This window comes from Bos indicus, chromosome 28 (assembly GCF_029378745.1).
Source record: "Bos indicus isolate NIAB-ARS_2022 breed Sahiwal x Tharparkar chromosome 28, NIAB-ARS_B.indTharparkar_mat_pri_1.0, whole genome shotgun sequence".
Classification (NCBI taxonomy): Eukaryota; Metazoa; Chordata; class Mammalia; order Artiodactyla; family Bovidae; genus Bos; species Bos indicus.
Window position 1 is genome coordinate 18,346,613 of NC_091787.1, and position 25,420 is coordinate 18,372,032.

The 25,420-nt window shown below is 35.7% G+C and overlaps 1 protein-coding gene across 3 annotated transcripts in view; it reads right to left on the reverse strand.

The window, feature by feature from the left end:
* Positions 1-4,306: 4,306 nt before the first annotated feature.
* The window catches only part of RTKN2 (rhotekin 2), a 165,125-nt gene continuing 144,011 nt past the window's right edge, over positions 4,307-25,420 (reverse strand). For all 3 annotated transcript variants that reach the window (XM_070782163.1, XM_070782162.1, XM_019954284.2), the window contains 3 exons: positions 18,583-18,748; positions 12,134-12,241; positions 4,307-10,896 (listed from right to left, as the gene is read on the reverse strand). In XM_070782163.1, coding sequence (XP_070638264.1) covers positions 10,391-10,896; positions 12,134-12,241; positions 18,583-18,748 — 780 coding nt within the window. In that variant the 3' untranslated portion in view covers positions 4,307-10,390. The remainder of the gene's footprint in view (positions 10,897-12,133; positions 12,242-18,582; positions 18,749-25,420) is intronic.

A 25,420-nucleotide genomic window follows, 5' to 3' on the forward strand; every position in this document is an offset into this window, starting at 1 on the left:
AATTGTACACTGCTTAATTCATCATTTTAGTAGTAAAAAGATACAAAGGCCTTCTGCACTTGTTGAAAAATTGCTATGTACAAGTTGTCATACCCCCTGTGGATCTCTCACAGCACTTAAAATCAGATGCATAATCTTATTATTGTGATTGTTCTTTTATAGTACCCATCATTGTTTTATGTTTTAATCTTTTCAACTGATTTGTTAAGTTCGTTGATGGTAGGTAGAAACTGTTATAAGTGTCTGTATACAGATATATTTATTATATATACTCATGCTCAGTCACTCAGTCACGCCTGACTCTTTGCGAACCCATGGACTGTAGCCTGCCGGATCCTGTCAATGGAATTTTTAAGGCAAGAATACTGGAATGGGTTGCCATTTCCTTCTCCAGGGGATCTTCCCGACCCAAGGATCAAATCTGTGTGTCCTACATTGGTAAGTGGATTCTTTACCACTGAGCTACCTGGGAAGACTGGTTATGTATATATATGAGGCAGGCAAATTTAAGCAGTAAGCCATACCAATAGTCTCTTATAGTTGATCCCACCAACTAAACTGTGCACTTCTCAAGAATACGTATTTTTTTAATTTTATAAACTCCGAGTTTTATTAGAAGGACAATAAGAATATGGACATATGTTAAGTATCTTTTAAATTTTTGTTCATGGGTTTCCCTCATGGCTCAGCAGTAAAGAATCTTCCTGGAATGCAGGAGTCAGAGGTTCAATTGGCAACCCATTTTAGTATTTTTGCCTGGGAAATCCCATGGACAGAGGAGCCTGGTGGGCTACAGTCCCTGGGGTCGAAAGAGTTGGACATGACTTAGCAACTAAACAACACGACAAATAAATTGTCATGCACTGTAATTCCAGTATGCTCTCATCAAGCATAAAGTGAAAATGAGGCAGGAGTTATCCTTTCTTTTAAAATGATACATCTGTATGTATGTACACATATCACACACACAAGTACCAGCTCTTTCTTCTCATTCCTCTTTTTTGTTCCTATATTTCCTATATATTCCTATATTTGTTACATGCTACGTGTCAAGTTATAAAAACAATGGAAGAACATATGCCAGGCCCTGGGCTATGCGTTACATGCATTATCTTATTTAATAATCACAATTATCCTAGGGCAAGTCTTCTACATTACATTTGTTTAGTGGGGTCACTATGAGAACTATTTAAGGATTAAATGAGTTAAGTCACATGCTTAGCATAATACTTTACACATAATAAATACATAATCATTCTCCCTCATTATTATCATGACAGGGTTAAAAGTCAAATAAGACATGCTCCCTGCCCTTGAAAAATCTAGCTTGGGGTAGGTAGAATTTTAAAATGGCTTCCAAGATTTCCTGCCCTATTAATATGACATCATGCCCATGACTATATCATAGTCAAGAGATTTTTCCAAATGTGATTAAGCTTACTAATCAGTAGACCTTGAATTAATCAAAAGAGAGATTATCCTGATGTGCTATATCTAACTACATGAGCCCTTAAAAAGCAACTTTCTCTAGCTGATTGGACAGAGAGATTCAAATCCTCCTGAAGGAGAATTTGGATGTGTCAGGTTTAATGAGCTACTGCTGACTTTGAAGACTGAGGGTCCACATATAGGGAATGGAGAGTGACCCCTGGCCAATTAACAAGCATGAGGAATGGAATTCTGATGACAATCTGAAAAAGACTGGAAGCAGATTTTCCCAAGAGCATCTAGATTACAGTCCAGCCTGGCTGACACCTTGATATGAGTTTTGTGGTATCCTAAGCAGAGAACCCACTGAAACTCATACAGATTTCTAATTTAAAGAAAGGTGAATTACAATATATTTAAAGTGATGAAAGCGAAGAACCTACAACCAAGAATACTTTACCCAGCAAGACTCTTGTTCAGATTTGATGGACAAATTAAAAGCCTTCCAGACAAGCAAAAGTTAAGAGAATTCAGCACCACCAAACCAGCTTTTCAACAAATGCCAAAGGAACTTCTTCAGGCAGGAACCACAAAAGAAGGGAAAGACCCACACAGAATAAACCGAAGACAATTAAGAAAATGATAAGAGAATCATACATATAAACAATTCCTTAAGTATAAATGGATTAAATGCATCAACCAAAAGATCTATAGACAGGCTGGGCAGATGAAAACACACATGCATGTATGGACTTCCATTTACCACATCACTCTATCTAATCACCTAAATTGTATGTAATTATTTTATATTAAGTTAATCATGTTTCCATCATGGCTTGCAATTGTAATTATCTTTAATTTTTGTCTGGCTATTGGTGTAAAAACTGATAAACATCTTTTACTATTGTGATTATACAAATATTATTCACTTTTAGAAAAGGCAGAGGAACCAGAGATCAAATTGCCAACATCCGCTGGATCATGGAAAAAGCAAGAGAGTTCCAGAAAAACATCTATTTCTGCTTTATTGACTATGCCAAAGCCTTTGACTGTGTGGATCACAATCAACTGTGGAAAATCCTGAAAGAGATGGGAATACCAGACCACCTGACCTGCCTCTTGAGAAACCTATATGCAGGTCAGGAAGCAACAGTTAGAACTGGACATGGAACAACAGACTGGTTCCAAATAGGAAAAGGAGTACGTCAAGGCTGTATATTGTCACCCTGCTTATTTAACTTCTATGCAGAGTACATCATGAGAAACGCTGGCTGGAAGAAGCAGAAGCTGGAATCAAGATTGCCAGGAGAAATATCAATAACCTCAGATATGCAGATGTTACCACCCTTATGGCAGAAAATGAAGAGGAACTAAAAATCCTCTTGATGAAAGTGAAAGTGGAGAGTGAAAAGGTTGGCTTAAAACTCAACATTCAGAAAACTAAGATCATGGCATCTGGTCCCATCACTTCATGGCAAATAGATGGGAAAACAGTGGAAACAGTGTCAGACTTTATTTTTTGGGCTCCAAAATCATTGCAGATGGTGACTGCAGCCATGAAATTAAAAGACACTTACTCCTTGGAAGGAAAGTTATGACCAACCTAGATAGCATATTCAAAAGCAGAGACATTACTTTGCCAACAAAGGTCCGTCTAGTCAAGGCTATGGTTTTTCCAGTTGTCATGTATGGATGTAAGAGTTGGGCTGTGAAGAAGGCTGAGCGCCGAAAAATTGATGCTTTTGAACTGTGGTGTTGGAGAAGACTCTTGAGAGTCCCTTGGACTGCACGGAGATCCAACCAGCCCATTCTGAAGGAGATCAGCCCTGGGTCTTCTTTGGAAGGAATGATGCTAAAGGTGAAACTCCAGTGCTTTGGGCACCTCATGCGAAGAGTTGACTCATTGGAAAAGACTCTGATGCTGCGAGGGATTGGGGGCAGGAGAAGAAGGGGACGACAGAGGATGAGATGATTCGATGGCATCACCAACTTGATGGACGTGAGTTTGAGTGAACTCCGGGAGTTGGTGATGGACAGGGAGGCCTGGCATGCTGCGATTCATGGGGTCACAGAGTCGGACACAACTGAGCGACTGAACTGAACTGAACTGAACATTGTATTAACAGTCAAGAGAAAATAACAGAATTCTATATCACTAAAACTACGATTTCGTGGAAAAAAACTGTAATCATTTTTTAAAATCCAGATGCATATCAGAATTATTTTGGAATTTTTGAAAAATACAAATGCCCAAGTATTGCTTTTATTCTCCAAAGCTCTAGATTTGTTTCTAATGAGCATCCATGTTTAAAAACAACTGGACTATATGATGGTTTTTTACTTTTATCTCGTTTGTTTTACTTTTTCTATTTCATATTGTTTTACCGTTTCATTTAGCTTATGTTTTCCAATTTCTCTTTTTATTTTTTTGCTGTTGTTCTTTCTCAAGCCTGTATCAAGCATAGTAGAAAAGCTTTTGCACACATACATATATATAAATGGTATGTATAATATATATATTTTAGAAAACTTGTGAATGTTTGCCTGGCTAAAAAAATTTATGACATATTGATTCCACTTGTTGTACTTAGTATGAATAGAATGCCAGATTTCTAATTTATATTTACTCAAAACTTTGATATAGTTCCATGTATTTTACATCTATTATTACTGCTAAAAGACTAGAAAGTTTATTATCTTCATGATTAAAAAAAAAATTGAATGAGGCTGGAAACATCTAATCCAATTCCGAGAATATAAAGAAATGCTATGTTGTAAAACAAAACAAAACAAAACAAAACGAAACAGGAAATTAACATGTGATATAGTATTATTAACTAAATTACAGATTTTGTTCAAATTTCACAAAATTTTATGCTAGTATCCATTATTTGTTTTCATACCTTCCTTATTCAAGATTCCACATTGTATTTAACTGCATTGAGCAGCTGCAGCTGCACCCAATAAATTCTGATAAATTTTATTTTTGTTGTTACAAATATTTTCTGATTTTCAGGTCTACTATATCCTTCTACTTTTCTGTATATTCATTCTATTTATTTTTGAGAATTTTATATTGAAACTCCAACTGAAATATTCTATAAGGGTGTATCTATAGCTTCTTAGATACACCCATCATTTAAAAGTGGACACTTAATTTCTAAATACCTATGGTTTTTAAAGTATCTTTGATATTAATTTCTCATTTTGATATTAATTTCTTATGTAAATGCTTTCTTCTCTGCAATCACACTCTGTTTTTTTAGTCTTCTAACTTTATTGAGGCTTTCAAGGGCTAAGTCAAAGATCCCTCTTGGTAAATGTCACATAGAACTTGAAAATATGCGGCTTACTTTCAAATATCTTCGATATTGATTTCTAAACATAATTCTACAGCGTTAAGAGAACACACTCTGTATGATTTCAATACCTGTAGACCATGGAAGTTTTGCACCTTAAGTCCATAGATATGTTTCAGTGTCTTATAGTCTATTGGAATTTGAATAGAATTTGTATCCTACTATTGTGTGAAACAGAGAAGGCAATGGCACCCCACTCCAGTCCTTTTGCCTAGAAAATCCCATGGAGGGAGGAGCCTGGTAGGCTGCTGTCTACCAGTTCTACCCCAGTTCATGGGGTCGCTAGAGTCGGACACGACTAAGCGACTTCACTTTCACGCATTGGAGAAGGAAATGGCAACCCACTCCAGTGTTCTTGCCTGGAGAATCCCAGGGACGGGAAGCCTGGTTGGCTGCTGTCTATGGGGTCGCACAGAGTCGGACACGACTGAAGCGACACAGCAGCAGCAGCAGTGCAGCAGCAGCATTGTGTGAGTTGTATAAAGCTTAAAAATGTTGAATTGGTTCATGACGATTTTCAGGTCTATTACATCCTACTTTTCTGTATATTCATTCTATTTATTTTTAAGGATTTGATATTGAAACTCCAACTAAAATTTTAAGGTATCTACTTAAAAAAAATAAGTATAAGATGTAGTGGAACTACATGTTACTCTGTTCTGTATTTTCCAAGCCTCCTTCTGTAAAGGTATTACCATACTTTCATAATTTAAAATATAAAAAGAGAAAAAATAAAGAAATGCTAGATAATGAAAAGGATTTTAAGTTGATGATAATGTGTTATGCAGAAGCAGCACATAACATTAATATGTAGGGGAACACAAAATACAAACAAGGACTCAGGCTATAAATGGAGTATACATAGAGCACAAAGGAAGGAGTGTAAGGGCACAAAGCCTTTGTGAACTTAGTGGTGCTACTACTTGGAAAAATGAATAAAATCTGCTGACTGTGGGTTGAGAGGAGAATGTGTGAAGAGGAGAGGAAAGATATTCTAGATAAAGAGAGGACAGCACAGATTGTTGAGGCCGTGTCCAAAGATGAGGACTATAGGAGGAGAGCACCGAGTAGGCCACGGTCGTTCCTGTAAATTGGGAAAGGTTTGGACTTTAACTCTGCTAGCACTGGCAGCACATTTTTAAAGAATCTTTTAAAATTAATTGGAAATATCTGGATTGAAGACTTGACAGAGTACAGACACATATGTATGTATGTATATATAGATATATATATTTCTATTTCTACATGTAATAAATATAAAATAAATATTTTAATACTTAAGATTAATAGATGGATAACTTAATACTTTTTCTCCCCTGTAAAATTAAAATCACTCCAACTAATTAAGCTGAAAACATGTTTCTAAACTGGCTAAATTCAACAAAAATACATCCATTCACAAAACCAAATTTTGTTTTCTTTTGAGTAAATAAAAATAAAATATATCCTGATACAACACTCAGGAAAGTATCCATTTTCAACAAAATTATCTATTTGGATATCTTGAAACATGTTTATGACAAAGCATAATTATGTATATATATCTTTTCAATATTTCTCTCCTTTAGTAGTTAACATTAAGAGATTACCACCTCTCTCAAAGCAAATTGCTGCCATTTAAAACACAAGTTTAGCAAGATAGGAGATGATTTTGCCTATCAAACACACCAAGATTGGTATTTTTCCTATCTTGAGATAAATAAAAATGTTGGTTACTATTTCTCTAATAGTTAAAGTTATGTTATTTGAACATTAAGGTACTTTGTTCATTTGAGTACATTTCTTAGCACCAGCTGCTGGGTATGTCTTTTCTCTGTTTACCCTGATTTCACAACACTGTTTACTTCTATCAGTTTAGACTAGAGGACATACCTAAAGGAAAAAGTCCAGAAAATGTTTTCATGAATCAGTCTTTTAAAGTATAGAAGTTTTAATCACATGACCTTGGTTTATCAATTTCTAATAGTTAAATATATATATGTGCATAATTAATACTTTTTAATCCAGAATCCTGACCCACATTAAAAAGGTAAAAATTATAAACAATGCCAATTATACAAATATGCCACAGAAAATAACATTCTACAATATTTTCAAATGAAATCTTGTTTTTAAAAATTCAAAAAATTCTTGTTTTTAGGAATTCAAAATTCCTAGTATTAACCAAGAATAAGCACGATACAGAAGAGACCATTTTCATTATAATTATTACTAGCAACAATGCAGTTACACATGTGTAAGCATTTAAAAAGAGGAGTGTCTTTGAAATGTAAATGCAAAAAGTCAACTCTACTTACATCATAAGTTTAAGACCAATAGAACACTGAAGACAACTATGAGAATATAAAAGGTCACGAAAGTTTAAATACTGTGTGATAATTCACTCTTTAAAAAGACAGTTTTGACAAATTCTAGCCACAGGGACAAATATTTTTCCTGCCAAACCACTTCTCTCATTCATGGTGCAGCATTTTACCTCTATCTAGTATGGTTGTTCCTTGTTCATGGTAACACAGGTGACTGCATTCAAATGGCATTTACCATAAATTGCACCGAAATGCCCTATAATTTCATTTGGACTGAATTAATTAACTTCTCAGTAGGTGGCTGAGGTACTGAACATAAGCCTAAAGAAATATTTGACTGCTTAACCTACCTTCTATGAATTGTCTCTAAATCAAGGCAGCTTCCATTTTAATAAACAGTACCAGGTAAAATATATTTAGTAAGACCTAAAGGGTAAAGATAAGGCATTTATAATAAATGGATTTAGTTTTCCACAAGCATGCATGTCCATTTAAAAGAAGTCAGGGGGCACGGCAGACAGTTAGGATTTAACAAAACTAATCAAGAGTTGGCATGCCTGATATTTTGAAAGTCTGTTTACCTTAGGAGGTATGCATTTATATTAACAAAATGCCTTCTCTGTCCTTGCAAGATTTTTAATAAAAAGCTCACTACTTTGTAGCAATTAAAATACTACTTTAATGCTGTTTTAAGTAATTTATATCTCAGGGCTTGAAATGTAAATCTAATTTTTAAAGATATTATCAGATCATCTGTATTATAATATCATAAAATACCTATTCTATTTATGATTCTCCAATTATAACATTATTAATATATGACAGTGAACTCTTTGTTTCAAATTTACAGTCTTCATATATCAAGAAGCAAATTAAAAGGACAAACAAGGAATGTGAAAAGTCAGCTCATAAAAAGCTGAAATGATTTTTATTACGTGGCATATTTTTCTCTGTCATAAACTTCCAGTTTAGGAAAATGAGAAAACAAATAGTTCTTTTGGCAAACTCCTTGAAAAAGTGTTTAACTCAGTATTTTTAGATTTTTTTTTAACTGTGGAAGAAAGAAAAGGAGGGAGGAAGAGAGGGATGAAAGGAGCCCCAACTTTGTATCATACCTTTTGCTGGGAATGGAGAGTGGGAAGAACTAACACTTAATGAGCAGTAGCTCAGAAGTACAGCTTAAGACTTCAACCCGATTTTAAAGGCTTTGTAACATATAGAAAGATGGGACCCCAGAAACAGTCTGAATAATTTTGGGGGAGATGGCCCTTGGTCAGGCTTCATCTAAATGGTTCTAGGAAGAAAGGCTTCAGCCTTATTTCAAAGTGCCCACTGAGGGCACAACTGCTAGGTAATTTCTCTAAGAACAAATTCTGGTTTCTGTACCATTTGAATCCTTCTTGATAATAATATGCATAAGGAGAAACAACAAGAATATAATTTGGAAGTTTTAAAACTGGTTTATTCTAAGGAAGGCTTTAACTTAACAAAAAAAGAATGCGTAGATGTCAGTTTCAGAAACAATTTTTCCTGCACATCTTCTAGCTTAGTAATTTAGTGGCAACAAGAGTCATTAATGCTGTCAAAAACAGCAGTGAGGTTTAAAAATAAAAATTCAAACAATAATATCCTTCACATTTTTAATATGTCATTTACTGAATTGGCAATCACAACTGAGATTTATGACAGCCTTCTAGTTAGAAAAAACAAATGAATCGTACCTTTTTAGGTTTTCATTGTCTCTAAATTTTATCAGGCAAGCATATAGGATTTCCTCCTCATCAAATGCTGTGTCTGTCCTGGTGTCTCCAGTCACAAGAGACCTTTTGTACTACTACTCCCTTGAGTCCCAATTCTTACTAGGAGTCCTGGGCAAACACAAAAGTAACCTGGCAGTTACATCATGCTACATAAATGAGAAAAGACTCTGCTATCTAAAAATAATGAAGGGATCCATTTAAATTAATGTTATTTTTTGTGAAGTAGTCATTTTACTTTGTAATAACGTAATTCTGATTCAAATAGAGTTCTTATGAGCTTTAAAAAATCTCTAGAGATTATATACAAGGCAGTAATTTAATTCTTATATTTTCATTTCTTACAATGATATTTGAGATTTTTAGTGCTGCTGCTGACAGCTTACGGAAACTGTTTTATTTGGAAATTCTGATTTTTAAAACTGTCCAGCTCTTATTTATAAGAAGCATAATTATTAAGAAAAAGGTTTTTTTTGTTCCTTTAAGGTATTCATTCTTTTGCTATTTATTCCTCACTTGATTTCATAATTCTGTTTGTGTCACTATGATTAGTTGCTATGGAAATTACCTCCTATGGAAATGATTCCAATGTCATTATTGTAATAATATGACTTTAATGACAAATATCAATAGCAGACACAAACCCCTGCTAGGAAAAGGAAATCTAAATAATATTTTTAGAAGGATTAATTCTGAAATTATCACGGCCAAATTTTCTGGTATTTTTAATAGGTCATCTGCTTTTTAAATAAGTATTAAATGAATTTTAAGGTGTTAACAGCTACTCATTTCCCCAAATGCCAACGTCACAATGGAAATTAATACCATGCATAGAAAAGTGGAAGTAAAGAACATTTCATCTACCTGTTACCTAAACTTAAAAAATGTTTTGCTTTACATATGAAAGGTAATGTCAATAGCATTTCAGGGATCATCAAGGAAACAACTTTGAATAACACATTACATATTCCCTTTAAAGATGAAGAATTTAATATTCCAAAATTTATCCCAGGAATTTGAAAGGTCAGTCAACTAGTGAGTAAAACAATAGATGAGAGCCAGTGGACTATTAGATGAGAATTCCAGAATGCTAAGAAGAAATCTTCTTGGGTGGATTCTATAATTTGTGGTTTGAATGAAACTTTTGAAACATTCCATTAGGATTAAAATTCTCACAATGAGAATATGGCTCTCATTTAACACATTTTAAATTACTAGACAATCTCTCCCCAAAGAAATTTTAATGCTTTCTTCTGCCTAGTGCTTGTTCACCATCTAGTACTAATTTAGGAATAAATTAACCCTTCCAACAATTGAGATATTGTCTAGAAACTGCCTCTTATGCTCTGCTAGAGAAATAATTCTGAAAATTATAAAAGAGAAATCCATTTCCTAATTATAAAATATTTTTATACCTATTAATTATTGATTTAAATCACTATCATATTTACCTACATAATTCATATCACTATATCTACAGTGCTTCTGAATTAAGCTTCACAGTTATAGATTTTTAAATGTTTTGCACATTAAGGGTTTTCTATACTTGCGTCCACCACCATGATCTAGGGTCCAAAATGTCTTTGATAGTTTTCTGCCTTGGAGCTGGTACTGGCTTGGCTTCAATACTGGTTTTAGTGTCTGTGTGTTCACCATCAGTTGAACTACTTTTCCTGGCAGGAAGAAGTTTTCGAGGAGCAGCCACCGGTTTCTGTAAGTGATGCATTGGGGTTGACAGTTTGGTATCCAAAGGCGAGGTCTGAGATACACTTGTTTTTTCCCAGTTGCCCTGAACCAATTGATTTTTGTTGCTCTCTGTTTTTAAGTTGAATGGCACTTTATCAGAAGGAGGAAGGGGAGCTCGTCTCTTTTTCCCTTTCTCTTCATGTAACTGCTTGCTTGCAGGAGATAATACCTTTTTCAGTGTGGCCCAAGAAGGAGATGAGGCTTCTTCATGCTGGCCAATTAGGAACTCTCCATTTGTCTCTTCAATTGTTTTTTGTATTATACCAGTTAAACTTTCAAGTTTCATAGGTGAATCAATGCCTGTAATAATTATTAGAAAAAATACATGGAACAAATTCTGAAGCAGTAAACCCTTTACCCAAGGACATTATTCCACTATGTTATCTATATAATAGTTATCCAAACCAGACCAGGATAAGTTTTTTTTTTTTTTAATATGTTTACTTGTAAAAATAACCATACTAATGGAACCAGAAAATAAGATCATGTACTGCATGCATGCACACACACACATACACACACATGCATAAGTATATTCCTAAATATACGTGGAAAATCCAGTTTTCAAAGGAGTTGAGCATCATCAGAATTTTTTTGAATTCTGCAGATTAAGTATTTATTAAATAACTTTGGTTGGGTTTAAAATCTATTCTGACTTATAGGTAAGAGTGGATTCCCTTTTATAAACCCCTGATAGGTAAACTAGGAAAATGTAACTGGATTAGTATTCCTTCCTGTAGACCAGCAAAGTCTTTGTAATAGGGAAAAAATCCAAAACAAAACCCCCATGGAAACAGAGTGAAGCCTTAATACCACTTTGGTGATTTTCCTTGGGAAAAATGGGAGACATTTATGTCAATTACATGATATTTTCAAATGTGTAAGCTCAAATGTTTCATTTTAAATCCAACATTTAAAGGTATACGTAAGTGTAGGAACACTGGTGGTAAAATACACTAGAATTTAGCACTGATTTGTGCTTGTTCACAACACTGCTCACTGAGGCAATCACACAAAGATAAATAAATACACTTCAAACTGTGGGGAAAATGGAATATTTATGAGTCTAGAAATCTAAAATTTTCCAAAGTATTAAACTTAACCAATTTTTTTGCCTGAGAGGAAAACTTCCATTTATTAATATTCATTTATCAACACTACTTTAAAACAAATTTAATAAAATATGGAAAAAATTACTGAACATAATTACATTTTAAAACGTCAAGGTTTATATCTTCAGAATTTTCATCAGCTACTCAGCTAATATTTATTTTCAGTGTACCCTTATTCATTTTGAAGTCTTAACATTTTTGTTTGATCTTAAGCATTCAAACTATGAAAAATGTGTATTCATTAATTTTGTATTAATTCATCTTTTAAACATGAGTTTCTTAGTCTATAATCGTAGTCTTTTTTCATTCATTTTTGACTGTGGCTTGAAAATTTTAGCATTTTAATGTCAATAGAATAAGCTGCTTGTTTGAGGACAATGTCGTTTTTGTTACCCTGAAGCTTAGAAAAGACAAACCTCACTTACTCATATCATGATAGACTGAGGTTGCCTCTTTTGTCAAGAACAAAGGTGGTTTCCGTGGTGACATAATCTCAATTTTCATAAGTTCTTCACAACAATGCTTCCATTGGCCTAAGAAAGAAAAAGGTAGGCTAGTTTAAAACAAATGTGAAATATATATTTAATTTTTAACAGATTATCAACACGTTTTTTGCTTTGAAAAAATAAGTGAATTCATGAAGTATTAGCTTAAAGAAGTTATAAAAACCTAGTACTACCCATTATTTCTAAGTCTAGGCACAAATGTACTCTATTTTAAATATAAATCTCTATGAACAGATATTAAGCTAAGTTCTGTAGGCTACTAAATACTATATTACTTCTCTAAATGGTCAATAACTAAAATGTTTATGGTAAAAGTTTGTGTAAGTTCTCTTAAATATTATATAAAAACATTCAGTATTTAAAACAGTTGAAAAGTAAAGATTAACTGAAATATAGTTAACTTGAAGGAAGCAAAAAAATATATAAGTAGTATTTCTCAGAAAATGATTTTAATTTTGAAAATTTTAATTAAGAAATAAGAATTGCTTACAAAAAATTCTTTTAAGATGATAATCATGCCCTCCTAAAAATCAGGAAAACTAGAAAAATGCTGTATTTTCATTTTATTTTGGGTACATAAAAACCTGTTACTATAAAGACAGATCATTCAAAATTCTAACTGGACGCGATGGACTTGAGTTTGAGTAGGCTCCGGGCGTTGGTGATGGACAGGGAAGCCTGGCATGCTGCACTCCATGGGGTCACAAAGAGTCGGATATGACTGAACTGAAATGAATTTATTTTAGGAAGGACACTTTAAAGCCATTAGGCATTCAAAATAATACTCAATAATAAAAATACTCTTGAGTAAGTTGTTTTAATATTTAAAATTGAAAAGTGTGGACCATAATAATTTTTCTTGTAATTACGGTTTACTATGTTCATCTCAAAATAAAATTCTCAGATTTATTTCTCCTGAGTGGATATAAAAAAATATTTAGCCTTTCCATCTTTATTGTGGACTTGTATGCTGAGTTTTGCCATTCTTACATGCTATTTTACATTAGCAAAGAAGTAAATGTAATAAACACGTGCCTTTTTACACTGATTTATGATCTGTATTTCTTTTTATTATATTCTCAACCTCTACATTCAACATCCAGCTTATTTCCCATGGCTTAAAAATTAAAGATACTTCATGTTTACTCAAATTATCTATTTTTGTTATTTTATGTCTAATTTATGTCATGTTAATATGGTAATATATACATAAATTTTAGATCCATCACTTTAAATAGTTAAGAAATAAAAAAAATCCCTTTCAATATGTTTTATTACAATGCTAAGTATAGAATATGGTAAAAAAATTTCAAAATATCTCATATAGCAATATATAAAGGGAATAAAATCTTGAGTTTAAGCCTCAAAGGTTGCTTTGTAGAATTTAAATCTAGTAGGATCTGAGATTTGATAACTTATTCCTCCTTTCTACTTCCTTTTTTAGATAAATATAGAAGCGCCAGCCTTTTCTTTTGGGGGGGGCATGAAAAAATGGCCTTAAAATGGAAAAGTAATGAAACACTTTAAACCAGCAAACAATTCTCTGTCAAACCTTAGATAAGGAATATAGTACAGCATTGTTTCAATATTGATAGTTCAAAGCTTTTCATTGTTTAACTGATAGCAGAATACTATGTTGAAAACTGCAATATAAAGCCACATTATCCCATGTGTTACACAAGTCAGAGATATAAATGTGGCATGTTCACTGATCAAGACATTACAATTAAACACTTTACCAGTAAATAAATTAGCAAGCATAGGTATATGTAATATGAACATGCTAACAATAAAGGCCCAGTATGAGATATTAAATGGGTATATTTTGCTCACATAAAATCTGTATATTGAAGATGTTTCCTACCACATATACTATTATAATGCTCCCATTCAAAATAATCTATTATGCTGAGCTGCTTATGAATGTCAGGTCCATGAATCAAGGCAAATTGGAAGTGGTCAAACAAGAGATGGCAAGAGTGAATGTCGACATTCTAGGAATCAGCGAACTCAAATGGACTGGAATGGGTGAATTTAACTCAGATGACCATTATATCTACTACTGCGGGCAGGAATCCCTCAGAAGAAATGGAGTAGCCATCATGGTCAACAAAAGAGTCCGAAATGCAGTACTTGGATGCAATCTCTAAAATGACAGAATGATCTCTTTATTTCCAAGGTAAACCATTCAATATCACAGTAATCCAAGTCTATGCCCCAACCAGTAATGCTGAAGAAGCTGAAGTTGAACGGTTCTGTGAAGACCTACAAGGCCTTTTAGAACTAACACCCAAAAAAGATGTCCTTTTCATTATAGGGGACTGGAATGCAAAAGTAGGAAGTCAAGAAACACCTGGAGTAACAGGCAAATTTGGCCTTGGAATACGGAATGAAGCAGGGCAAAGACTAATAGAGTTTTGCCAAGAAAATGCACTGGTCATAACAAACACCCTCTTCCAACAACACAAGAGAAGACTCTACACATGGACATCACCAGATGGGGAACACCAAAATCAGATGGATTATATTCTTTGCAGCCAAAGATGGAGAAGCTCTATACAGTCAGCAAAAACAAGACTGGGAGCTGACTGTGGCTCAGATCATGAACTCCTTATTGCCAAATTCAGACTTAAATTGAAGAAAGTAGGGAAAACCACTAGACCATTCAGGTATGACCTAAATCAAATCCCTTATGATTATACAGTGGAAGTGAGAAATAGATTTAAGGGCCTAGATCTGATAGATAAAGTGCCTGATGAACTATAGACAGAGGTTTGTGACATTGTACAGGAGACAGGGATCAAGACCATCCCCATGGAAAAGAAATGTGAAAAAGCAAAATGGCTGTCTGGGGAGGCCTTACAAATAGCTGTGAAAAGAAGAGAAGCGAAAAACAAAGGAGAAAAGGAAAGATATAAACATCTGAATGCAGAGTTCCAAAGAATAGCAAGAAGAGATAAGAAAGCCTTCTTCAGCAATCAATGCAAAGAAATAGAGGAAAACAACAGAATGGGAAAGACTAGAGATCTCTTCAAGAAAATTAGAGGAACATTTCATGCAAAGATGGGCTCAATAAAGGACAGAAATGGTATGGACCTAACAGAAGCAGAAGATATTAAGAAGAGATGGCAAGAATACACAGAAGAACTGTACAAAAAAGATCTTCATGACCCAGATAATCACGATGGTGTGATCACTGACCTAGAGCCAGACATCCTGGAATGTGAAGTCAAGTGGGCCTTGGAAAGCATCACTACAAACAAAACTAGTGGAGGTGATGGAATTCCAGTTGAGCTATTCCAAATCCTGAAAGATGATGCTGTGAAAGTGCTGCACTCAATATGCCAGCAAATTTGGAAAACTCAGCAGTGGCCACAGGACTGGAAAAGGTCAGTTTTCATTCCAATCCCAAAGAAAGGCAACGCCAAAGAGTGCTTAAACTACTGCACAATTGCACTCATCTCACATGCTAGTAAAGTAATGCTCAAATTTAACTTAGCATATATTATTAAATATTTGAAAAAATCTTTCACTATTCCAAGCAGTAACCTATTTGATGGTCTAAAACAGGTGTCATTCCTCTTTTACATGTTAGCTCTCAGATATTAAAAATTAGCGATTACCTCCCCACTGCCTCCCAACCTCCTTCTCAAGCTGTCCTTCCACAGGCTAAACACACCTAGCTCCATTAGTGTTTTCTCATCATTTCCAGTTTTCTCAGCCTCATGATTTTCTAACTCTCAAGCTAAGTCAAGTAATTGAAATATGTTCTAAGTATTACATTACTCTTACTTTATTCTGCCCTAGATATTTATCCTCTATTTTGTTGCATATATCACATTTCACTGAAGATTACAAGAAGCTACACTTATTACAAGGAGAGTAAAAATTCTAAAGCACAAGTCACTCTTTGGGATAATATATGCACTTCCATTTTTGCTTCAGATCTTCATATCTTACACAATGAATTCTAAACAGCAAATGTAATACTATTTATACTTTAAAAATTAGACTGGCAGATTTTATCTCCAAAGCATTAAATACTAAAGAAGTAGCCAGACCTGAGAACCTAGTTGTCATCACTGTATTACTTTGACAGTACAAAAATGTCATGAGATTCTTTAAGTTAATTTTTATTGGAGTATAGTTGCTTTATAATATTTAGTTTCTACTGTACAGCAAAGTGAAAGGACAGAATATACATATACGTATATTCCCTCTTTTTTGATTTCCTTCCCATTTAGGAAGGAACCATAGAAACAACTGAGTAGAATTCCTTGTGCTATACAATAGGCTCTCATTAGTTATCTATTTTATACATAGTATCAACAGTATCAATCCCAATCTCCCAATTCATTTCTCCTCAGATGTCATGAGATTCTTACCCCACCAACTGCCTCTTTTAGCATAATAAATTATTTTACATAATTTGAGGAATGAAAACACGAAATCATCTAACAGTAGTTGATATCTAGACTATATATACTATTCTCACATTTTTACTCCTCTTTCCTGTTTTTGTCTATACAAAAATTTTAAAATGCCAATGTGGATGTGTGCATACTAAGTTGCTTCGGCCATGTCTGACTCTTTCCGACCCTATGGGCTGTAGCCCACAAAATACTGGAGTGGGTAGCCATGTCCTCCTCCAGGCGATAGTCCTAATCCAGGGATCAAACCCATGTCTCCTGCAACACCTGCATTGAAGGCAGATTCTCTAATGCTAAGCCACTGGGGAAGCCCTTAAAATGCCAGAATCATTTCTAAAAGTAACACGGTCTTCTATAAGACAGACTCTCTAAATCAAGAGCAGTTAGGTAAGTAGTTAAAATTTTAGCTGTAATCAACAAATGAGAGGAAGTTGTTGTCTTTTAAGTTACATACCTAAGATCAGCTAAAATTTTAAAATAAAGAAATGCAGTACATGCAGGTAAATGTATAACAAATATTTAAACATCTACTAGTGTTAGTTGCTCAGTCGTGCGCAACTCTTTGCAACCCCATGGACTGTAGCCCACCCAGTTCCTCTATCTATGGAATTCTCCAGGCAAGAATGTTGGAGTGAGTTGCCATTCCCTTCTCCAGGGGATTTTCCCAACCCAGGGATCAAACCCAGGTTTCCTGTATTGCAGGCAGATTCTTTACCATCTGAGCCATCAGGGAAGACCCATTTAAACATCTACTGAGTGTCAAGGGACAATACTTAAGGAAAACAAGTTCTGAAAAATCCAAGAAAGCCCTGGAAGGAGTCCTCTGGTTCCCTGCAATAAGCATGAAACCTATTCAGGATTCAATTTTCTCATCTTAAAAGCAGAGAGAAATAATTTCTACTTCACTGGGTTGTTATGAAAAATAAATGAAGCCATATGGTATTTGGAAGCTAATCAATAAATTTATTTCCCTTTTCTGCCCCCTCCCCAACCATCACTGTAATAACTGGCCAAGCCATGGATCAGAGTATGCTTACAAAAATTAACCTGAGGACTGCAGATATTAACTATTTTAGAGAATTCTCAGCAACAGCTCCTAAAATGTCTAGGATTAGGATCTAATCCTAGATCCTAAAATAACTCTAGGATTATCTCGAAGAGCTGCAGAAATAACTTCCTATTGTTTAAAAATGGTTTTACTTTGCAATTCTATAGAAAAGTATCATAAAGACAGAAAATACTGATTGAATCTAACAGTAGGCTTAGTTTGCTTAGAAATAGCCATTATCAATAGTCTACATTTTCAATATACAGTTTCAATATTTTTGTTGATAAAATTCCTCCTTAAATTGAGAATATTAGAACCTCGTATATTTTACATACTATAACTCCATTACATTACTATCACATTGTTTTTATAATCCATGCCATTGAACTGTATTATTGAAACTGAAAAACCATATGTGCTGTTTAAAAAAAAAATCTCTTTGGATGATGTCCAAAATGATAGAATGAATCGGGAGTTAACAGAAGTCTACATAAAAATGAATCTCCTTCTGAACATTCCACTTATTTTATGATCATCACTATCCTAGAGAAGCTTTTTTTACTTATATAGCTTATTATCCTTTTGATTGGAGAGACTGCCTTAAGCCATTCAACCTAATATTTTGAGAAAAGGTGGTTTACTTGTTTTAGGGACCAGAACTTAAAAGTAACAGGCAATGATACTAGGAATTCACAGGTATTATCAGTCATGCACTGGGGAAAAATGGACAGAAAAAAGCATCAATGCATTGATGATATACTACCATTTTATTCAAGAGCATACAAATTCTTAATACAAACTATACAATTGTAATTTTAATATTTAGTTTGCTATGTACATCCTTTCATGCTACATGAATATACTATTAGAGAATCCAAATGTCAGCTTACTAAGATCAAAGAAATGCTGCCAGAAGGCTTCCATCCACTTCTGAAGATCTTCTCTATTGTCAGCTGAAAATATATGAGTTTCAGCCTGTCCAGCAACAGGGTTGATGACAGAGAAATTATTAATTCTTTTCGTTTTATCCTTATCCACTGCCCGAATTCTGGTTTCCTAAAAATAAGACAAAACTGATGTTTAACAAGAGACTATTTCTGTAATGATCAAATAAATGTGTTATTGCATAGCTACCATGTTTATACCAGATGCAATTACAATCTTATTGCTGATCAGTTGAAATTTAAAATACGTAATTTTGAGAATTTTCAACATACAAGCTCAAATCAAGAAAGTTTTTAAAAAATACTTTAAAAATACTGAGTAATGTTTCAAAGTATACTACACGTAGCACTAATGTTAAATTACATGAGATTAAAACATAACCTCTGTTGATCTCTCAGTTTAAGTAGGAGTTTGCTGTCTTTTATATACATCTTAAAATTTGTAATAAAACAAGTAAGCATGTTATAACTGTAATGAGTTATGTTAACTGTATTTCCAACAGTAATAAAATAATCAGTAAAGTATGTTTCTTACTCTAATATTCACTCATAGAATACAGTGTTATCAGTTAAAGCAGTAAAATCATAATGTAACATTTACATAATGTAGTAAAGTTAGGCTTTCATCATTAACATTTATTTCATATGTAACATTCATTTACCAAGCTCATAGCTAAAGATCCATAAAGTAATATAAATTTGAAAATGGTAAAAAAATTATTTTTTAAAATGATGAATGCACCACTTTATAACAAAGGCAACCGCTTCATACATGCTGATACTCTAAACCTTTTCTTTAAATTTTTTTCAGTATTTATTTTTGGCTGTGTTGGGTCTTGTACTGGACATGGGCTTTTCTCTAGCTTCAGCAAGCAGGGCGGAGGGAGTGGGGTGTTAACTCTTCATTGTGGTGCACGGGCTTCTCACTGAGGTGGCTTCTCACATTGGGGAGCACAGGCTCTAGGCAAACAGCCTTCAGGAGTTGCAGCTCAAGAGCTTTAGAGCACAGGCTCGGTTGTTCCATGGCATGTGGATTCTTCCCAGATCAGGGATCAAATCCATGCTTCCTGCCTTGGCAGGCAGATTCTTATTCACTGTGCCACCAGGAAGTCCCAATCTAGGAAAAAGGAAAGTCCCTTTTTTCTGAGTGCTAGTAGGTATGACACCGTGTGATCCGTCTTGTGTTTATGGGTAGAAGAGACTATTCCCAAGTCACATATATGCATTGCTATGTCATGTGATAAGCTAGCAACTACAAGTAGTTTCCAAGGAACTATGGAAAAAAAGTCTGAAATAGACCTATAAAGCAAAGATAGTGATCTGGCTGCCTGGATAATGACTGACACTTACATTTTTCTAGCACAATGCTGTTCACTAGAAATATGTTGTGTGCCACATAAGGAACTTAAGATTTTCCAGTAACCAAATTTAAAAAAGGTAAAATGAAACTAGTGAAAATAATTATGTAATAATTAATATATTATTTTAAAATAATATATTTTTGTAACCCAGATATTGAAAATATTTTAATATGTAATTAACTAAAAATGTTGAGATATTTTACATTGTTTTTTTCACACTAAAGTCTCAAAAAATTCCAGTCTGTATTTTTAGTTACACTATATGTCAACTTGGACTGGCCACATCTTAAGTACCTAACAGACACAAGTGGCTAGTGGCAACTGTACCGAGTAGAGCAGTTCTAGAGCTGGATGGCTAAGCCTACTGTAATGAATGCAGAATACTTGGCTGGCAGTTACAAAGGCTGGTTCAGAGTGGGAAGACATTATTCACTTTATACTGAATATAGAATGAAGAGAATCTGTGTGTAGAGTCACACACCAAAACCGATATATACATTTAATCATGTCCTATGTAGACATTTTAGAACTAGCAAAGAGTTTGGAAGAAAAGCTATCCATTCTCTGACAAACAGATAAATATGAGCAGGTGAACACCATACAGAATACATAAATTCTTTTCTGAAGGAACTCCTATTTAAATATCATGAGAAAAAATGTATGCTATATAAAGTAGTTCAGTTCAGTCGCTCAGTCGTGTCTGACTCTTTGCAACCCTATGGATTGCGGCACATCAGGCTTCCCTGTCTATCACCAACTCCCGGAGCTTACTCAAAATCATGCCCATCGAGTCAGTGATGCCATCCAACCAATCATCCTCCATTGTCCCCTTACTTCCTGCCTTCAATCTTTTCCAGCATCAGGGCTTTTCCAATGAGTCACATCTTCGCATCAGGTGGTCAAAGTATTGCAGTTTCAGCTTCAACATCAGTCCTTCCAGTGAATATTCAGGACTGATTTCCTTTAGGATTGACTGATTGGATCTCCTTGTAGCCCAGGGGACTCTCAAGAGTCTTTTCCAACACCAAAGTTCAAAAGCATCAGTTCTTTGGCACTCAGCTTTACTTATAGTCCAACTCTCACATCCATGGAAAAATCATAGCTTTGACTAGATGGACCTTTATTGACAAAGTAACGTCTCTGCTTTTTAATATGCTGTCTAGTTTGGTCATAGCTTTTCTTCCAAGGAGCAAGCATCTTTTAATTTCATGGCTGTAGTCACCATCTGCAGTGATTTTGGAGTCCAAGAAAATAAAGTCTCTCACTGTTTCCATTGTTTCCCCATCTATTCGCCATGAAGTGATGGGACCAGGTGTCATGATCCTAGTTTTCTAAATGTTGAGTTTAAAGCCAACTTTTTCACTCTCCTCTTTCACCTCATCAAGAGGCTCTTTAGTTCTTCTTTGCGTTTTGCCATAAGGGTGGTGTCATCTGCATATCTGAGGTTATTGATATTTCTCCTGGCAATCTTGATTGTTTCTCATGATGTACTCTGCATATAAGTTAAATAAGCAGGGTGACAATATACAGCCTTGATGTACTCCTTTCCCAATTTGGAACCAGTCTGTTATTCCATGTCCAGTTCTAACTGTTGCTTCCTGACCTGCATATAGGTTTCGCAAGAGGCAGGTCAGGTGGTCTGGTAGTCCCATCTCTTGAAGAATTTTTCAGTTTGTTGTGATCCACAGAGTCAAAGGCTTTGGCATAGTCAATAAAGCAGAAATAGATGTTTTTCTGGAACTCCCTCATTTCTTCAATGATCCAGCGGATGTTGGCAATTTGATCTCTGGTTCCTCTTCCTTTTCTAAATCCAGCTTGGACATCTGGAAGTTCACGGTTCATGTACTGTTGAAGTCTGGCTTGGAGAATTTTGAGCATTACTTTGCTAGTGTGTGAAATGAGTGCAACTGTGCAGTAGTTTGAACATTCTTTGGCATTGCTTTTCTTTGAGACTGGAATGAAAAATGACCTGGAATTTTGAGCATTACTTTGCTAGTGTGTGAGAGGAGTGCAATTGTGCAGCAGTTTGAACATTCTTTGGCATTGCCTTTCTTTGGAATTGGAATGAAAACTGACCTGGAAAATGTTAAGTAGAAGGACATGTGCTCATTTTCTCCTGTAAGAACTCCAAAACTACAACTCCTTGCTGAACAACTGTCGATTGGAGAATGTTGGATCCCACCAGAAAAGATACCCCATGTCCAAGGGCAAAGGAGAAGCCCCAGAAAGATGATAGGAGGAGCGAAATTGTGTTTATAATCAAACCCCTTATCCACCAGAGACGCTCAGAGGGCTCAAACAAACCTTGTGAGCACCAGGACCCATAGACCCCACAGAGACTGAGCCAGAACTGTGTTTTGAGTGTCTCCTGCAAAGTGCCTGCTGCAGGGGCAGGGGCTCTGGGTGCAGCAGACCTGGGTATGGCATAAGCACTCTTGGAGGAGGTCACCATTAACCCCACCATAGAGCCACCAGAACTTAACACAGGACTGGGGAAACAGACTCTTGGAGGGCAGAAACAGAACCTTGTATGCATCAGGACCAGGAGAAAAGAGGAGTGACCCCACAAGAGACTGACCCAGACTTGCCCGTGAGTGTCCAGGAAACTCAGGCGGAGGCGTGGGTCAACGACGGCCTACTGCAGGGTCGGGGGCACTGAGTGCAGCAGTGGGTGCATGGGACCTTTAGAATAGTGGGTCACCATTACCTTCATTACCGCCATCATTGGCCTCAGGTCAAACAACTGGGAAGGAACACAGCCCCACCCAACAACAGAAAATTGGATTAAAGATTTACTGAGCATGGCCCTGCCCATCAGAACAAGACCCAGTTTCCCCCTTAGTCAGTCTCTCGCATCAGGAAGCTTCCATAAGCCTCTTATCCTTATCCATCAGAGGGCAGTTCAGTCCAGTCCAGTCACTCGGTCCTATCACACTCTTTGTGACCCCATGGACTGCAGCACGCCAGGCCTCCCTGTTCATCACCAACTCCCGGAGTTTACTCAAACTCATGTCCACTGAGTCAGTGATGCCATCCAACCATCTCAACCTCTGTCATCCCCTTCTCCTCTTGTCTTCAATCTTTTCCAGCATCAGGGTCTTTTCCAATGAGTCAGATCTTCGCATCAGGTGGCCAAAGTATTGCAGTTTCAGGTTCGGCATCAGTCCTTCCAATGAATATTCAGGACAGATTTCCTTTAGGATTGACTGGTTGGATCTCTGTGCAGTCCAAAGAACTCTCAAGAGTATTCTTCAACACCACAGTTCAAAAGCATCAATTCTTCGGTGCTCAGCTTTCTTTATAGTCCAACTCTCACATCCATAGATGACTACTGGAAAAACCATAGCCTTGACTAGACGGAACTTTGTTGGCAAAGTAACATCTCTGCTTTTTAATATGCTGTCTAGGTTTCGATCCCTGGGTCAGGGAGATCCCCTGGAGAAGGAAAAGGCAATCCACTCCAGTATTCTTGCTTGGAGAATCCCATGGATGGAGGAGCCTAGTGGGCCACAGTCCACTGGGTCGCAAAGAGTTGGACACGACTGAGCGACTTCACTTCACTTCAGGTTGGTCATAACTTTTCTTCCAAGGAGTAAGCATCTTTTAATTTCATGGCTACAGTTACCATCTGCAGTGATTTTGGAGCCCCCCAAAATAGTGTCTGCCACTATTTCCACTGTTTCTCCATCTATTTGCCATGAAGTGATGGGATCAGAGGGCAGACAGAATGAAAACCACAATCACAGAAAACTAATCAAACTGATCACATGGACCACAGCCTTGTCTAACTCAATGAAACTATGAGCCATGCCCTGTAGGGCCACCCAAAATGGATGGGTCATGGTGGAGAGTTCTGATAAAATATGGTCCACTGGAGAAGGGAATGGCAAACCATTTCAGTATTCTTGCCTTGAGAACCCCATGTAGTTACAAAGCTTTGAAATTTTCAAATATCGTAAAATATAAGGATTGGTAACTTAGAGACAGTCTATCCTGTAGTTTTTTTAAAAAGTAGGAATGTATCTTCAGAGGATTATTATTTATGGCCAATATTGTAATTTTATTGTAATAGGATCTTTTTACACTCTTATGCCTTGGAATAAACTTCAGGAGTTAAGTTCATTAAGTAATTACTTATACAGTATTCAATAATGCTGCCCTAAATGGCATCTGGAGCCTTTGAATACATGTAATCAACCTTTTCAAATATAAACCTTATTATCATTAGCAGAGAATGACTTAAATCTCAAAATAATCTTTGATATATTCCTTTCAACCTAAATAAAAGCTGTTGCAGATATGGAGGGCTGCAGTGACAACCCTCTATTGCTGTTAATATTTAAAAACAAACCTGAATGATAAAACACAAACTATTCTTATTGCGCATTGTTGCTGAAACTGTGATTCTCTCCATTCAAATCGATCTTAATACAAATTCTGACTATCTTTTGTATTAGGTTGGTACAAAAGTAATTGTGGTTTTGAACCATGAACTGAAAATCATTATAACTAGGCTTAAACACATCTTTATTAATCAAAATAGGAACCATTACAATAACACATTTTTGCCAATGAGAACTAAGTTTGTTATTCCTACAAAGTAAAAATTCACGCTTTACAATTCAATGAACTCTTGGAAAGCATTTTCTGCCTCCTACTGGTTGTGCAAGTGTTTTGCCTGCAAAAAGTTATCCAGGTACTTGAAGAAGTGGTAATCTGCTGCCAAGCCGTCAGGTGAATATGGCAGACGAGACAAAACTTTATAGCCCAATTCATTCAACTTGAAGCACTGGTTGTGTGACGTGAGGTCGGACGCTGTCATGGAGAAGAACTGGGACCTTTCTGTTGACCAGTGCCAGCTGTAGGCATTGCAGTTTTTGGTCCATCTCATTGAGCTGCTGAGCACACTTCTCAGATGTAATGGTTTCACTGGGATTCAGAAAGGTGTATTAGATCAGACTGGAAGCAGACCACCAGTGACCATGATCCTTTTTGGGGTACAAGTTTGGCTTTGGAAAGTGCTTTGGAGCCTCTTCTCGGTCCAATCACTGAGTCAGCTGTTGCTGGTTGTCACATAAAATCCACTTTTTGTCACATGTCATAATCCAGTTAAGAAATGGTTCATTGTTGCTGCATAGAATAAGAGAAGCTGAAACTTTAAAATGACGATTTCTTTTGATTCGCGGTCGGCTCATGAGGCACCCACTTATCAAGCTTTTTCACCTTTCCAATCTGCTTTAAATGCCAAATGACCATAGAATGGCTGAAACTGAGTTCTTCAGCAACATCTCCTGTGGGTTTAAGAGGATCAACTTCTATGATCCTCTCAACTGGTAGTCGTCAACTTCAGATGGCCAGCCACTGTGTTCCTCATCTTCCAAGCTCTCGTCTCCTTTGCAAAACTTCTTGACCTACCCCTACAC